The sequence below is a fragment of the Perca flavescens genome, chromosome 23 (assembly GCF_004354835.1).
Source record: "Perca flavescens isolate YP-PL-M2 chromosome 23, PFLA_1.0, whole genome shotgun sequence".
Lineage (NCBI taxonomy): Eukaryota > Metazoa > Chordata > Actinopteri > Perciformes > Percidae > Perca > Perca flavescens.
In genome coordinates, this window is record NC_041353.1 from 26,528,060 (window position 1) to 26,546,306 (window position 18,247).

The window sequence follows — 18,247 nt, forward strand, 5'->3', positions numbered from 1 at the left end:
AAAAACAATTTCTACACTTCACAATAAAAGCTTAAATTCACTCGGATCATTTTTCTTAGAGGAAACTCAATCAAAAGGCATTTTTGCTGACACTAAATCGTATAGACACAAGGGGCCAGCGCCTGAGTCGTTTAAAGGGGCGCTATGCAGTTTTGGCCATTTCTTCGCCGTTTTCGCTTTTTGCTCACAGTTTTCTCTATAGAGCTCCCCCTACAGCTTCGGAATAGATATATGTCAGCTCCTATGTTTACTTGTGTCTGACTCCTCGCTTGCCAGCAATTCGTTACATCGCGAGACCTGATATCACGCCATATTTCCGGACGCTGAGGCTGCTGCTCGCCGGCTGAAAGTTGCAAGGGTGGTTTTTCCACTCACAGGCGCTAGGGGGAAGCAAGACGACCACCATTCAACTCGAAAAAAAGTCATATAACCATTCCAATGACTCCGAAGCTGTTCAGTTAAGGTAAATTAAACTAAAAAAAACTGCATAGTTCCCCTTTAAATAGCAAATGCACCTGCGCCCATCTGTGTGCCCATGGGCGTGCTGGTCTTACAGGGAGGTGTGTTCAGGTGTTACAAGTGTTGTCAAGTCACTGTCACTGCTTGCCGTTGTCGCCAACGGTCCACTTGGTATTAAAACATCTTCATTTACTGTTCTTCAAATCATCCTCATCTTTTGCTGGTTGCTTGTTTCAGCGGGCCTCTTTACCCCTGTAATGTGTCGCCAAACTTTTTTGAGCTCCAATCCAAGGATTGGATGGGCAGACTTGGTTGAAATGCAAAAGAAAACTAATAAATCACTTAATTCTCATTGGCTTCCCCAAATTTCAATAGGAGTGAGTTTCACACTACTTGTCACCAGGGCCTGAAATTAACACCCAACCATGCGCCAAATGCAGGTGAATTTTGCCATTGACGGGTGAAATTGTCAATATACCTGCAACGTAGGTGGGCAGCCAATGAGAATTAAGTGATTCATTAGTTGTTTTTCTTGCCACTGTTCTTTCACATTTCAACCAAGTCCGCCTATCCAATCCTTGGATTTGAGAAACTTTAGGCTACTTAGTCCTAGCATTAAATTAGGAAACAGGGAGAGACAGGATGTTATAGAGTAGCATGTGCTCAAGGTTCTCTCAGTGGAGTTATCCTCATAGTGTTGACAAGGAAAGACTGTCAGGTCTCACACCTGCACAGGTTGTAATCCTATGAGGATCACACCTCCACAGCTAATGATCCTTCTCTTTGCACCTCCCCCAGTGTTTCTTTAAAGCTGAGGCAGGGTGTTATTTGTCATCAGTCCCCACGAAATCCCCATTCTCTCATTCAAAAACAACTGCAGGGTTATCCCAGAGGACCATGCAACTGTTTACATCTTAGCACTGTTGGGTCTTTAATAAGGGTTGGCTCATTTTTCATGCAAATAAAACTTTGTTTGTTTCTTGGCATGGAAAGAACAGACCTACCTTTATTTCCGCCACCACCATCCATATTTCTCAGACTGATTTGCTCAGAAAGAAGCCAACCATCAGACTGTCAGAGATGTTGATATCATTTCCTGTAAGACAGAAAGGCATGCGAAGCAAAATTCCATTTTAAAGTACTGATTTCTTTTAACATTGAACTGACTTTTCACAAATTGATATCTTATTTGTTATGCTGGTCCCTAGTTTGTTCAGATGAGAGGCACAAACTGGGGCTACTTTAATTTAATAACATTAATTTACAGTTAACTGACAGCAATTTGATTATAGGTGCTCATATTTACTATTGAGTTATTGTTTAAGTAAATGAATACCCTACTTCTACTTTTAGTTTAGTGTTTTGCATTCAGTAATTAGATTTTTATATAAATGATTCAGTATTTATACATTAGATACATGATTTTAATAATAGTCTTGTGGAACATTCATATTATATTTAGCAATTGTCAATTCCCCTATAACGGCGCAATGTAACCAGAACAAAGATAACCAAATATGAATTGTGGTTACAACGTTAAATGCCACATTTTGTCTCATTAGTCTTATCAATCCACATAATTTAACTTACCACAACTAGCTACTTATCTTAACATAAGCTAATTTAGCTAATAGTCGACAACGCTGCACCTGTTTCAGCCTTATATACTGTCTATGGTTTCAGCCCACAGGGAGCAGCGAGTTACCGTTAACGTTAGCCGTTAGCTTGTTAATGGATCATTACCCTTACACAAGGATATCAATCGGAGCATCATGTTTAAGCACTGCCATCTCCAGCTAACTAGAGTAAGCTAAAGATGCTCTAAACCACCTTCGCTACATGAAAAATACCCCTCTCTGTTGTGAGCAAAGTTAGCTAACGTTAATACGTCAGGGACAAGACTTTGAAAAATGATAAAATACAAATGACTGACCACTTCGCAACTTCGTCCAGGCCACTTTCTTCACTGTTGGTGAGTCCACTTCACGGTTGCTATAGCAGACCACACATAGACCACACACCGCCCGCCCCGGCACAAACAATTACCGCCCTGCGTTCCGCCTGCCAGGCTGCTTACAACTTCCGCCTCCTGCTGCAGGATTGACACTTAAAAAAAAAAAAGTATATCATGAATAGTGCTTGTGCAATCTGCGTTGAATACTTAACCTGGGAGACCAAAAATATCCTGTTATCGCACGTCAACATCGGCGCTTGCCTGAGCAAAACCGGCCGGGACAACTGCATGCAAACAAATGTGTGTGGTGCATTCAACATAGGCTAGATGTTCAGTGGAAAATGACCTTTCTAATTGAAATGTTTCTCATTTTCAGTAAATATTCTTGTCATATGCAATCCAGTGTGTTATGTGTGTGTGTGTAGATGAAGATACATATTTCCAGCAGAGTATATATTATAAATATAGATGTTAAAATGATTCATTATAACAAGTTGCAAAGTGGGAGGAGTCGTTTAATTGTTCCTTTTATATTTCCTAAATGTTACAGAGAAACACGGGATTCTCCCTAATGGGATGTATGTTATGGCCACCGATTTTAACTCGTTCAACTTTGTTTCTGAAAATCATGTGCTGTCCAAAAGTTTGGCACGCTGAGACAGGTCGGTTGACAGTTCTAAATACTACAATACCAATAAGCCTCAGCCGCAATCAGCTGTAACGTTTTTTACATAGATCTTTATCCCCCCCTAGTGTTGAAACTATAGATACATTTTTCTTTTTGTTATAGGCTATGTTTTTTGGCAATGTGTTCTCTTTTATACGAGTTTCATATTTGCACAATGCACGTAGAGAGAAAATGTAGCCTAAGGGAACTTTTCTGGTATTGTGTAGGCCTATCTCTCTCGAAAACGTTATCTTGTCTTGTTTACAAGAAATAAAGTAGGCCAGGCCTATCATCGGTTGCTGTTGACATTACGCTTCTTCTTTTTTAAAGATTAAAATTAGATTAAAAAGCAGTGGCATGTAGCCTATTGAAGAATTTAGTGTGTTCTCGGGTTTAAAAATTAATATTAGTAAATCTGTCTTATTTTCACTTAATAGTTAAAAAAGTTATTTGAACTTCGTTTCAATTGTCTCTAAAAAAATGAAGAAGAAATTGAATCATTAGCTAACGAGACACACTACTCCTTATATTGTAGTATACTATTATCTAAAGCGGAAGGAATATCCAGGTCTGTTTAGTGCTTTGTCACTTAATGTTCCACAGAATGGTATTAAGGACACAAGGCCCTTTACAATTTAATTTAGAGGAATAAGTCTCATTATTTTAAAAAAGGACTGTTGTGTTATAGGCTACAAGAAAAAAATGGAGGTCTGGAAATTCTAGATGTTACTCTTAATAATTCTTTTAAGATTAAGTGAATTATTAAATACCTAAAAAACAAGGATAGCATTTGGAATATTTTTCCCAATTAGCTGTCTGATCCAGTTGGTGGTATCAATTTCCTACTAAAATGGGACTTCTCTGTTGATTAAATCCCTATTAATTTGGCAGCTTTCCATAGGCAATAACAGACAGTTTGGTTATTAGCCTACAAACATAACTTTTCTCCCCATAGGCACTTCATATGGAACAATAGAAACATCTGATATAAAAAATAGGACTATCTTCTATCACATGCTTTAAAAATTGAATACTGACAGTTGGTCAATCATCAAGATATTTATTTATTATCTTATAAAGTCTTTTCAATGCTATACCATAAGGTGTACTTATACTTCTACGAAACTCTAGAACTGTACCTTTCAATTATGATTATTATATATATTTATATTGGTGGAACTAATATAAGTTATTGAAAGATAACAAACATATTAGTTGACTGTCCCTTCAGCTAGATGTTTTTGGTATTCCTTATTTAATAATATGCAGTGGGAGAAAGAATGGACAATTTGTGATAAATACTGTATCAATAACAAGATTAAGGAATTGTCTTTCAAGATATTACATAGAATTTACCCAGTTAAACTTGTGTTACAAAGATACAAAGTAAATATTGATTTTATGTGTTATTTTTGTGGACTAGAAGAAGAGAGTAGTTCCTATCTATTTTTTCACTGTATATGTTCAAGAATGTTCTGGATGGATGTAAAAAAGAAACTTAGATAAGTTTGATGTGATGCTCTATTTAAGCCAATGAAAGATTTGAAAAAATAACATGATGTATAGGCTATCATACAACGCTTTAGTATTTTTTTTTAAATTGCCAAACCATAAGAAAAATGTCCAGGAGCCAATTAAACCAACCTTCCTGCACTTTATCAATACATTTAAGCAATTTAGCACCATTTTATTTAATATTAAAAACAAAAAAAAGCCATAAAGACCTTTAATTTATTAAATGATTACAATATGAAATTATATGACACAAACTCTGGCATTATTAAATGTACTTGTATTTCTTCATTTTGTTTATGGCATTGTCTTTTCTTTAGTTCCTGTTTTGTAAGGTCTATTCTATGTTGTTCTTTTAATACATCCATGTTCTATATGTACTACGTACAGCCTATTTTTGTACCTTTGTAAATGAACTTCTGTACAATAAAGAATTAATTGAAAGAAGAAAAAAAAGAATCAGCAGTAAAACCATAGTGTTAAACATTCAAATAGTCATATTGGGTGTTTCTTACCGAAATGCCGATGCAAATTGTAGTTAGTAACGTCTATTTAGATGTTTTTATGTATTTTTCTTAAAGAAGAGGGTTTAAAACGTTTCTAGAGGGGATTGACACTGAGCCGGGAGAACTCCGTAACGTTATCCATAAACAGGCTAGAATTGCTCCAAGTGTGAGTCACATACCATTGTCTGGGAGAAACCATGACACTTATGGTAACCCGGCCCGTTCCCACGCTAGCCTCCACATCTCCTCCCACTTCGCAAGAACGAATGTGTTTTCTAACGGATATGTCTCTGGATCAAATTGCCACGTTGAATGCAACACGGCGCTGTTCCGGAAGATGACATCGCTAGAAGGTGTGTTTCCGGAAGACGTGGCTGTTGCTCTGTTGCTGCAGTGAGCAGCTGTCATCCAAATTATTGTTAGAGAAGTACTTGAATGCTACTTTAGTATTTTCTCTTTTTCTATTTTATCTTCACCCGTTTATTCGGCGTCAAGATGATTTCGCTCACGGACTCCCAAAGTAAGAGCCTTTGTACTAGAGCATCTCTGTATGTCGCTGCCCTGTCTATATGAAACCGGCTACATCGGAGCTGCAGCAGCCCCTTAACTAGCGTTAGCAATTAGCAAGAAAGTTAGCTTGATTTTTTTTTTTTTCTTCTCTCATGGTGTTCCATAACCTCTAGCCCAAATAACATAACATCTAACTCCCACTAACATTACTAGTTGTGTGGCTCCATGCCAAGTCCCTGACTTGAAAGTAACATAACGTCCATGTTGTATGTCCGTATTTAAAAAGCTTCAAATAGAAAGTAAGTACCTGAGGTCTAGTGAAAGCTCAAGTGAAATGAACGTTACTGTTTTCATTGTCACTGTGGCTTTCATTAGAAATATTGACTTTAATTTGTTTTCATTATTGTTTTAATATGTATTAACGGGTTTGCTTGTAGAGGTACCCAACACATTGTTGTGGTACTTCACATAGCGAACCAATGCAGTTCAGTGTGAATCTATTGATTAAGAAGCAGTCTATGGCTTGGCAGCATGCAGGACAAGCTGTCCTGGGTTCATCAGATCTAGCTGGGGACTGATTGTGGTTTGGCCAGGAAAGCAATGAAAACTCACATTGATTGATTTATTGAAATGTATTTAAAAGAAACCAGAAAATCAGGTCATACAGTAAATAATAATATAGATAGCATAGCATAGATCCATAATAACAAACACTTGATTTTGTTTTCTTTTTTACGTGTCCGAAAAGGAGTGGGAAGAACTATACACTTATATAATCCCACTCCTTCGCTATAAATCCTTCATTAATTAACACACTTCCTCTCATATTTTTTGAACATGTAACTTTACCTAACAAGTATCTTCCTAAATACAATTTATTTCTCATATATTCATATCAATTGTATGTTATAATTCCTTGCATATTTATTTATTTTACTCAAAAATAGAAATTTGTTCAGAAATTCAAAAAATAAATAAATATAAATACATTAAAATGAAAAGGGAAGCTTAGAACAAATCCAAATAAATAAACAACATACAGACAATGTTATTCAAACCCATTCTTCCCTGTCCCCTGTGGTCATACGCACCTTTACAGTTTTAAAATTGAATAATCCCCTTTGAGTGAACATTTTATGAATATTCATTGGTAGTTGATTATTTTTTTGCTTTAAAAAATAATTGTGCTGTTTGAAATTGAACCAGGTCTGCCAACTTTAATACTTAATTTGTGTGATCCCTATACCCAGCATTGAAAATGATAAATAAATGCTCAACTGTTCTCCCTCTATAGCACATGTCTGTGACAAGAAGTTTATATTATTCCTAATTGGCCACACTTAATGCAAATTTCCCTTTCTAGGTGTGTGCTTCAGAGTAAAACAGTCAGTGACATGCAAACAAATTTAAGGTCAAATGGTAGCCAATCATATATTGGTTATCATATTGTCCAGCTGTCCACATAAGTGACATACTCGGATGGAATAATTAAACCCTGTGGTATTTGTGTGTCCTATAGAGATTGGAATGGGATTAACAGGCTTCGGCGTGTTTTTCCTCTTCTTCGGGATGATCCTGTTCTTTGACAAAGCACTCCTGGCTATTGGAAATGTGAGTGTTCCTGCTTAATTAAACTGAAATGATGTGATGTTGACAAGCACACAGGTAAAAGTTTATTTTCTCCATATTAGCTGGTGCTGACACTGTTTGCATCACTTGGTGTAAAATAAGTTTTTAAGTGCTCATATGATGCTTTTTGGCTTTTCCCTTTCCTTTATTGTGTTATATATCTTTTGTGCATGTAATAGGCTTCCAAAGTCCACCCCAAAGGGACTTACCATCTCCAACAGAAAACACTGTTCACAAACTGCTCCAAACAGCTCTATTGTAGTCCAGCCTTTACTTCAGAGACAAACGTGGTCACTTTGTAACACACGTTATAATGCTCGCCTAGCTGCTAGCATGGCACGCCCTCATACTCTGCTTCTGACTGGCTAGTAGTCCTTACCTAGGTACTGTCAGGGCACGCCCTCATACTCTGCTTCTGACTGGCTAGTAGTCCTTACCTAGGTACTGTCAGGGCACGCCCTCATACTCTGCTTCTGACTGGCTAGTAGTCCTTACCTAGGTACTGTCAGGGCACGCCCCTCATACTCTGCTTCTGACTGGCTAGTAGTCCTTACCTAGGTACTGTCAGGGCACGCCCTCATACTCTGCTTCTGACTGGCTAGTAGTCCTTACCTAGGTACTGTCAGGCACGCCCTCATACTCTGCTTCTGACTGGCTAGTAGTCCTTACCTAGGTACTGTCAGGGCACGCCCTCATACTCTGCTTCTGACTGGCTAGCAGTACTTACTGAGCGTGTGCGACTCCCAACAAAGATAGAATAGAAGTGAGATGTCTCACTCTGTAGCTAAAACAGAGAGATCAACACACAGGGTGAAAAGAGGAGCTGCAGCAATGTGCAGTACAACAAAAAATTGTGTTTTTTGAAAATTAAACCATGTGTTATATATATATATATATATATATATATATATATATATATATATAAACCTCTAAATACAATTTATGAACCTGAAAATGAGCATAATATGAGCACTTTAAGTATTTCGTCTAACATATCAGCAGTGTTTTTATGTAATATATTATTTAACCAATCACAATCATCATGGGCAGTGCCAAACTCCGCACAGAGCCGCTGCATTTGTGCGAGAGAAAACTCAGATTGGACAGATAGTCTAGCTAGCTAAAATTATGTTGGAAATTATTTTATTTCAATTTTTAAGAAATTTGCTGTATATTAGCAGAATACCGAAAGGCAGAACTGAGTACACTTAAATATCTGTTTATTTATCGCAAATAATATTGGGATATTCAACAACGTTGTCGCATATTTTCGTTATATCTACATACTTTGCTGTAAGCAGTTTAGCAAACCTTTTTGAGTGATTTGGCTGATTTTTATTATTTTTTCTTCATTTGCAATGCCATCCGTTCTCTTAGTTCCCATGTTTATAGATTATTTGAGTGCTTAGCTACACAACTGGTTAAACATCAGTAACTAAATTCAATTTCACCCCTAGTCCTAATATCAATACTATCACCAACCAGTGCTTTCCTGCAGTCTACCCAAGATACAGTCAAAAAAAGGGACTAAAACTGAAATAGACTCTTTAGTTAAGATAAAAGAAAAGGTGGCGGTGTTCCTGCAGTGTCAATTGGCCTATATTGGACCACTCTCCAATATTGAACAACCCCCTTTTTTCACTACAGATCCTGTTTGTTGCTGGACTTGCCTTTGTCATCGGGCTGGAAAGGACCTTCCGCTTCTTCTTCCAGAAGCACAAGATGAAGGCCACCAGTTTCTTCCTGGGAGGTGTGTTTGTGGTGCTGATTGGCTGGCCCATCGTCGGAGTGGTGCTGGAGTTCTACGGCTTTTTCCTCCTGTTTAGGTAAGAGGAAGCCAAGGCACAAACTGAGAAACGCACACAGCAGATTAACGATGCTCACTGCACCTGCACAGTGGGGTGTGGAACTGGGGGTATGAACCTCCCACTCAAGATCCTCACTGGCAGGCGGAAAAAAAAGAAGTGTGTCATGGACGTTGCACGGGATTGTTTTTACCCAACGGTGGATTTTGGAGTGACACGTTCTGCCCTATGTGCCATGTTTTCATTGTGTGTAGAAGTTAAAGTTTAAAGCTTAAAGCTACTGAACTTTCTGGGCATCATTCTAATGTTATAAGATGCAGAGGAGTATCTGAAGGGATGCACCCTTAGTTTTGGTCTATGTGAGGCTACACTAACAAATTTGGGTACAGGTTGAGGGTTTTACAAGCCTTCAGGTCCTCCACAAATACCCTTTTTTATAACAAAATAATCCTTCACATCCTTCACAGGACCCAGTCCCTAAATTGAGACAGAGTTAGAGATTTAATTGAAGAGGGTTTGGTTAAATTTCTCTGAAAGTCATGAACAAAAAAGTCTGCTAGCATGGCTTAAGACTTGAAGTCATGTTTGTCGTACAGTTTGACACGTACATATGGCTCATTACAATAACTATCAGTAGTAGAACAGAACACCCAGGAAGGTAAACGACACAAAAAGCATTTTGATCAAATACGACCTTTTTTAATGTTAAGAGCAAATAATCTATGATGTTGAAAAGATGTTATTTGTCCACATGAATTGTCTTTCTCTGTTCCAAGCAGTTATCTTTATTACAGGGTTTACGCGGGGTCTTAATGTAGCGTTCATGTTTACATTCGGTCGTTTGACTGCTCATGCCTGTTTTCCAAGATGGCGCCTGCATGTAAAACATGAACGCTACTGTCTTTATAATCTATCTTTTTAATAAACTCTCTGCACACTTACTAAGTTCTCAATGCTTTGGTTTACATGTAGGGACTCTCATTATGCTACTGTGGAAGTGTGGTGCTATTTTGAGCCTGGTTAGTGGTATAAAATAGCGATTTACCCTCTGCCCCGAAAGCTAGCGTTAGCAGCTAACCACCGGTTTGCGGTAGCTTGTTTAAAGCTAGAGACACATTTGATTAGCATGAAAACAGATCCCAGAGAACTTTTTGACTCGGTACACATATGTTATTAACCCCTAGGTTCATTTTGTGCCGGAATGATCCTTTAAATTAGCTGAAGTATTGTGTTTTAGGTCTTAAATAATTTTAAACGGGTCTTAATTTTCCTACGTCCATGTAACACTAATGCTCATTCTTTTTGCATTCTGTGGTGTTGTAGTTCTTGTAGCGGTGTTGTAGTTCTTTCCTTCACTAGTCCAAATATAATTTGCTGTGTTACGACTACAAATGAGACCAACATGTAACTTATATTGAGGCCAATCAGCTTTTGTGTTATTGGTGTGAGTCTTTTTTCGGATTGTACCACAGACATAAAACCGATTTTATTCTTTAGCTATGGGGAAGTGCAAGTTTAGTGATACTTGGCTTGAAAACATTTTTTTTATTCATAATGGTTTTATAAAGTCTTAAATTTGAACTTTGTGAAACCTGCAGAAACTCTGTATTAGGACTCTGACTAACTTGTTCTCTCTGTCACTCTCATCCTATCCAGGGGTTTCTTCCCAGTTGTCGTGGGCTTTATCAGAAGAATACCAGTCCTAGGCTCCATCCTGAACCTGCCCTTCATCAGTGCAGTATGTATTACCCAGCACTGCAGCAGTCCTGCAGCTTTGCTTTGTTTACACACAGCATGGCTTTTTCTTGTTTATTAATCACCCAGTTTAAACACCAACAACTATAACAGATTATCCAAAGTGCTCCTGATCCACTGACCGCTCAGCTCCTGCACATTACAGCTAGTTTAATAAAACGATGCTGTGAGTTTTCCTGGAATAGTGCCTATAAATGTTGTAAGAGCTTCATTCAAAGGACTCCAAATCTGAGTATTTAAATAACAAAAAAGTGGAAATGAAGAGAGGTCAGGTTCATCTGGGCTTTATCTCCAGTCTTTAAGACGTATGAAGTCTCCAATGGAGACTGTCACTGTTCTAGCACTAGGGCTGTTGGAACGAATTCCGAAAGTCGAATATAATTCGAATAGTAAAAAAAATCAACACTATTCGAATGCTGAAATTACTTTTTTTTTTTATAAATAAGTTGACTAACGTTAGCTAATCTCCCTCTTCTCATGTCACGTCTGATGAACAATAAGTTACGGGAGTGAGAAACACAAGGCATTGTTAGCTAACATTAGTGACAGGCAGCGGCTGGAAATCATAAGAAGGATGGGAAATAGTTTTAACATGACTTTAAAATCGAAATCCACCGAGCCAAAATGCTTATTCATGAGCTAGCTCTTTCTTGTTTCCTAACTGCGTCGTGAGTTATAGGAGCTTCATGGAGACAGCTAAAGTTAATGTTAGCTGACCTAGAGCTGTCAGAGTTAGGTTTGACTTCATAGATTACCTTCGAATAGCTGTATTCTCAGTAATGAGACCATCTGCAAGAAAAGGTTGCTTCAAGGCCAGGCTAATGTTGGAAGTCCCTCTAGTGGACAGAACGTCTAACAACAACCACATGCTTTATAGTGGCATTGACAATGCATAAGTCTGAGTAGTGTGGTACATACAGGCTGCATATGAGCATTAAATATTCAAATATTATTCGAATATAAAAAATGTGAAATTTTATCTAGCACATAGTGAGTTTTGTGGCTAATAGACATCATGCTCCATGCTGTTGTGTGTGTGTGTGTGAAGCTTTGTTTTGAGGTGAATGTCTCTCTGTCTTTGTTTTTTTTATATTAAAGCCTTCGTAAGGCTCTGAGGACAATCCGCAGTCGTGGTCAGTCACTGCCGATTTTCCCTTGCATGCTAACCTATTCAATTCGCTTTACAATATTCACAAAACAAGTATCTCATGATGAAAGAGAAAGCATATGCATAATTTTTTTTTTGTTCTTATCTTAATTTATTCATTTAGCTTTAAAGGCACACACCTCAGGTAAAACAAGATTCAAAGGCTTTGAAGTCCAAGTAATTCATTTAATGGTACTTTCAACAAGATGGCAGTTTTTCTTGGCCCACTCTGATCTCAAAATGTTTTGCCGATTCCTATTTTCTTTTTTTTCCCCTAAGAGCTATAACTGACAGGATACACAACCATATTTCTCTAATAGAAAATGAATTAATTATTATGTTAATAATAAAACATTGACTATTTTCTACAACTCTGCACCAGGGTACAGGACCTTCTCTCACTTAAATACGTCTCAAAATAAAAATGTGCTCCAGGTTAGTGGACCAAGCTTTTTTTTTGTAAAAATAAAATCCAACTGGATAATAATAAAATAATAAACGGGTGTATGTTGGTTAAAGTTCATATTTTCATTATCTATCTAAAACTATGTATTTATCATTTATTTAAACAAAACTATTTATGAATCAGTATCCAGGGCATGCTGGGAAACGCCTGGCTCTCAGCTGATCTATTAGCTGATTGGTTCAGAATCGACTCAACGACATTTCATCTTAACATTTAATTTGTTTTGATATTTGACTGCTTTGAAGGCTAATTCTGTTAACAGAACACACGTTCAGATTACAGACTGATTCCTCTTCAGTCTGTTGTCTATTAACATCAGCAACAGATTGCATGTAGAGCATTTTGACAGTTACTCTTTAATAATAAAAACCGCTAAAGACTGAGTAATACAAGCTGGTATATGGGTCTGATAACATTTTCTTAAATCGGACATAACAGGATGTGAGTGTTTCAGTGAATTTCTGTTCAGACTGAATCCTCAAAAATAGACCAAAAATGAACCAAAAGTGAACCAGAAATGAATCAAAATGACAGGGAGTAATTGTGTTGTCCTGTTCACCTGTGGTGCGTTCCCTTTAGTCATGCATGCTTTCCATTTAAAAATGCTTTAGGATAGCGGGCAAACATTATCCTCGAGGCATCATTTTAATCCACTCTAACACTTTGCATCTCATTGAAAGCTCACAACTCTGTGTGTCAGATCATGCTTTAGAAGAGAAGCTGAAAAGCAACCACATTACACTTAACACATCTTTTTTTTTTTTTCTTCTTTCAGTATGTGGACAAAGTGGGCGAGAGCAACACCATGGTATAAAGGTGACTTTTTGTACCCAGACAAGGCTGTTTGAGGACAGCAGGTTTTTTAAAGCAACGCGATCTCCCATCGGGCTGATTTAAAACAGCTAAGGTTATACATTCATATTCCTCCCCCCTCCAGCAGGCAAAGACTGCTTTCTGTCTGTCCGCAATTTCATTGGTCAGTGCTACCAATCAAAGGTTCATCAGAGAGAGCGTCGCACCACCAGTCTGTTACTAAAGGGTGGAGTTTCTAAGGTCACTACAATAAATATTCCAAATGCTATTGATCCTTCACCGTTGAGTGCATCTGGCATGAAAATGGACGGAGGATGGAAGATCCCCTCAAAGCACCTTTGACTCCGTGACTTTCTTACTCTGTGGAACAAAAAGACAAAACCACTGACCCTCCACAAGGATGAGAAGGGGATCGACAGCTTGCCATGTTGCCACATTTCTGTGCATGTGCTTTGAATTCATTTGGACAAAAGCTTTTAAGTCCAGCATTTTGTCTCTTTGCTTTCTGTGACACTTTTGTTAATTTTTGTCCCGCAGCTGTTCAAATACCAAGTGTGGCGAGTGTAATAATTTCCCTATGTTACATGTCATTTCTGTTTTACGGTTGGCCAATGACTACTTCTGTATAAATTATTTTTTAAACAATCTGTGCTTTACTTCATGTATGGTGAGGTGCTATGGTATTTGTTACTATTGTTATTACTACTACTATTAAAGTCTGGTCACACCAGAAAGTAGCAACACCTAATTCATGATGACACGTGGATGGTGAAGTTAATCCAGGTGGTGCTAGAAGCTTGATGATGTAGTGACTACTCATAAGGCTAGGTATCGGGGTACAAAATGTGCACCATCCACCAGCCAAACCATGGTAAAATATGCATGTGGCTGGTAGCTTTGCTTCACTCACCAGCCAAAAAAACAATGGTAATCTAATGAGTGGCTGGTCAAATTTGAACATTCACTAGCCATTTGGCTGGTGGACAAAAAAGATAATGTTGCACCCTGATAGCTAGCAAGCTACTGTAGCTGGTGAGCTAACGGCTAACATGCTAGCCAGCCGGGAACCAATTAGCGCAAGTCGGTCAAAAATGCTCTCCAAGCTAGCTGGTTTGCCAACTGGCAGTAGCAAGCAAGGTAGCTCAGTCATTAACGAGTAAAAATACTGAAGATTCAGTTTATTGAAGAAACCTATAATTTGTAATAATGTCTCATAACTGTCTACACACCATGTCTCTTTGTATAGCATTTTACACCCAACCAGAGTTGGTGGATTTCTCTCCAGCTTTTATCTTTTTTAAATGCTGGTGTTGCCAGGCACATTTAACTGTTTTCCTAAGCCGCATCATCAGGTTTTGGACCTCCTGTTTTCCAAGAAGCAGCCATTGGTTTTACTTAATTAAATTAATTAATTAAAATGTACTACACTACTAGCAGACACTTGAAACGTGCTGCTTAAATCTAGTCTTTGACTGGAAACCTGGTCATATTGGCAAAGTTAGCTTATTTCATGGTAAGTAGCAACCTTTCTAGTGCAAGGAAAAGAAAGTGTCTTATAAAATGTAATAAAGTGCCTGTGATGAAGTACTCCCTACGGCACTAGTTCCCACGGGGGGGGGTCCCAACTAGCCAAAGCTTCACGGGGGGGTCTAGAGGCCTGTTTGATTGGGTGTGAGAATTTTTTTTTAGTTGGCCTAAATCTCAGCATTTCATTAATTTCTGTGAAGAAAACCAAATGAAATTGTTATTTAAAAGAAAGTTATGATTGTTATAAGAGATATAAACAGGATAAGGGCACAGTGAAGATCCAAACACAAGCTGCCATTTCCCTCTCTGTTTAACGGCCTTGTCCTGCATCAGAAAAGTTTAAACAACCAATGTGCTAATAGAACAATGGCCAAGCATCATTGGGATGAAAACAATGAGTTTGTCAATAAAGAAGCCTATTAAGTATGTATGATTAAAAAACAATTACAAAAAAACAAAGAATTGTATAAAAAGTTCCTAAAAATAAGAGGAAAACTCATCCCTGCAATTTTCACAGGAAATAGTCTGAGCAAAATTCATCCAAATTGCTTGTTTTACACAAACCTGCAGATATTCCTTCACTATCTGGGGTAACTGTACAGTTTATCAGTTGCTCTGTGTTGTTATGCATTAAAAATATATGAAATATCTATAACATATGTCACTGGTTCCAGGGTCGTCAGTTTACTCAATGATCGAAAAGGGGTCCCTTAATAAGGAAGCACTGCTCTTGGTTGTCCTTAAACGGAGAAAAATGGCAGACAGCCAGTGACAGTACTCAGATCCAATGAAAATCCATCAGATTGACAGTACTCTAGCCCAATGGATTGTGGGGGGCAATCATATTTCATAGGGGGCCGGGGCCACCACATGCCCCCCTATCTAGCCCTGCCCCTGATCTGGAAGGCACAGTAAATCCTTAAGCTTAACTGTATTATAGTGGCTACAGTACCTATAGTAAGCTTATATTCATATAATATAATAATATAATACATTTTTTTCACAAATAGGTCAATGTATCTTTGCTATTAATATGTTGATATGGATTCATTGTCCGACACATTTGAATTTAAAGAAAATAAACTTTTAAAAAAAACTATATTTTACATAATTTGGTGGCCCCCCTGCACTATGTCTGAGCAGCCCCTAGGGGTCATGGAGCCCCTAATGAAGAGCTCTGGTTTAGAGCAGTCAATCATGTTTTTGTGTAATCAAATGTATTTGTTTTCAAACCTGAGAACAGCTGCAGCTCTCCCTATTTGTGGACCTGGAGACCATTTTATATGTAGATGAGCATTAGTTTTATCAGATTGTACCACTTAGAAAATCCCTCTAGGGGCTAGAGTCAGTTCAGTTTCACTGTATTATCCCAAATGGGAAACGTGATCTGCAGTCAGGAGAGCAAGATAAAAAAAAAAAAAAAAACACATACAAACAATGTACAAATAAACAAAAAAGTCCTCTTATCTATTTGCTAAATTATTATCTTTAAACTCTCCATTGAGCTTTAAATGTTCAAATTCTGTTCAATGTTTTTTTTCTGTGGGTCTCTTTGTGCGTTACCTGTGAAATGACAATGTTTTGCTGTATGGCACCTTTGTAAATAGCTATGGTAGTTAGCTTTTTATCTGCCATCCATCTTGCTTCTGGTCATTTATTCCTGTCTTGTCATTGACTCTTTATTGATTAATCTGATTGTAAATCCAATTTTTCAATATCCACATGTGGAAATGGAGGGGCGCTGATTTATGAATCAGCATTCATCCTTCCCTTAATTCTGACCAGTCTCCCTGTCCCTGGTGCTGAGACATACCCTCACAGCATAATGTTGCCACCACCAGGCTACCACTGTATGGTATTAGCCCGGTGAAGAGCACTGTTTGCCAGATATAGTGCTTTGAGTTCTGCCCAAAGAGTGCAATCTTTGTGTCATTATGCCGGAGAATGTTTTTACTAATGCTGTCAAACTTCTTTATATGTCGTTAGCCAGTACAGTACGACAGGCTGTCATATGCCTTTTACTTAAGAGTGGCTTCTGTCTCCTCACTCTACCATAAAGGCCCGATTGATAGAGTGCTGCAGAGATCTTCCATCAGGTTCTCCCATCTCTGCAGAGGCAACCCATTTTGTCTCCCAACTCGTAAAATACTGACTTGTGGCTCTCAGCGTTAGATACTGAAGCAAAAATCCCACTAGCGTATGTTTACCAGGCATAGCAACAGCTCTGACTATCTATTAAGGCGACAACCAAGCATCGCTTTTTGACGTGCTAGGAGTGAGAATGGGCAGAGGACTTTCAAAGCTCTCTTAGAGTGACCGTTGGGTTGTTGGTCACCTGCCTGACCAAGGCTCTTATTCCCCCGTTATTCAGTTTGGCCAAACAGCCAAATCTAGGAAGAGTCCTGGTGGTTCCAAACTTTATCCATTTCACAATTCTTGAGGCCAGCTTTAGGAACGGTTTTATCCCCTTGCTCTGATCTATGCCTTGCCACAATTTTATTGTGGAAGTCTATAGAGAGTTCTTTGGACTTCACAGGCAGACTCCAGTTCTCAAGTTCTACATCTCATGGATCATTAAAGCGACAGGATGCACCTGACCACAATTTGGATTGCCAAATTGTGGTCAAATGTAAATCAAAGATTTCAGTTTTGATGTTTGATATTTTTGCAGAATCCCCCAATATATTTCACAGATTTTAACAAAACCAACAAAAATCAAATGAAAAATACACAGCGCTCTTTGCCATTCGGAAACTCAGGGCACCCCAGTCCCCCCTTCTGCTCCTCTTGTACAGGAGCATCATAGAACCAATCCTCCTCTACTGTTCCGCAGATGTTACCATGGCCACTGTCACTAACAGGAACAAACTCAAAATCACACACAACGCCTCTAAAATCATTGGTTTCCCTACTACCAACCTCCCAGCCCTCACTGATACACATGACCCCAGCCACCCTCTGAACTCATGCTTCATTTTACCCCCATCAGGATCACTGATCTGTAAAAAAGCACACTACAGCAAGAGCTTTGGGCCCTCTGCCATCACTGCCCTCAACAAACTGAAGCAATAATACTCAATGGACCCATGTTCTTGTGAGTGCATTGTGTTACTTGTGGCTATGCTTTTTTATCTATCTATCTATCTATCTATCTATCTATCTATCTATCTATCTATCTATCTATCTATCTATCTATCTATCTATCTATACATAATGCATTCTCTGGAAACAAAGCTACCCAACCACTTCTATATTTTTGGTAAAGAAATGCAGCTTTTGTATGACAGTATAATAAACTAATGAACTGTATCTGTCTTGGACTCATGACCTCAGTATTTCTTAAAGTCCTGGGGCTGCTCTGACAGTTAATAGTATCACTGTAGACTATCTCACATCATTGTATTGACAGGAAAATCCAGTACTCCCAGTCTCTCTCACTCATGCAGGCTTTGGGTAATTACATTCATAATTGGAAGTGTGGCATTTTGTTTCATAAA

At 38.2% G+C, this 18,247-nt stretch overlaps 2 protein-coding genes across 6 annotated transcripts in view; one reads left to right on the top strand and one right to left on the bottom strand.

Annotated features, from left to right (window-relative positions):
- The window catches only part of recql (RecQ helicase-like), a 22,804-nt gene extending 17,345 nt beyond the window's left edge, over nucleotides 1–5,459 (bottom strand). The window contains exons 1-3 of one of the 4 annotated variants that reach the window (XM_028570139.1): nucleotides 5,278–5,459; nucleotides 2,393–2,565; nucleotides 1,464–1,555 (exon numbers count right to left, since the gene is read on the bottom strand). In XM_028570139.1, the coding sequence (XP_028425940.1) occupies nucleotides 1,464–1,488 (25 nt within the window). In that variant the 5' untranslated portion in view covers nucleotides 1,489–1,555; nucleotides 2,393–2,565; nucleotides 5,278–5,459. The other 3 variants (XM_028570141.1, XM_028570142.1, XM_028570140.1) reach the window with 3 other exon arrangements.
- Nucleotides 5,286–13,975, top strand: golt1ba (golgi transport 1Ba). Of its 2 annotated transcripts, none has more exons than XM_028570147.1 (5): nucleotides 5,286–5,451; nucleotides 7,128–7,219; nucleotides 8,885–9,063; nucleotides 10,699–10,780; nucleotides 13,186–13,975. In XM_028570147.1, the coding sequence occupies exons 1-5, from the start codon at nucleotides 5,436–5,438 to the stop codon at nucleotides 13,222–13,224; spliced, it is 408 nt and encodes a 135-aa protein (XP_028425948.1). In that variant the 5' UTR covers nucleotides 5,286–5,435; the 3' UTR covers nucleotides 13,225–13,975. The 2 variants fall into 2 exon arrangements, with proteins under 2 accessions (XP_028425948.1, XP_028425947.1); XM_028570146.1 differs by having other exon boundaries at nucleotides 5,302–5,618.
- Nucleotides 13,976–18,247: the final 4,272 nt, after the last annotated feature.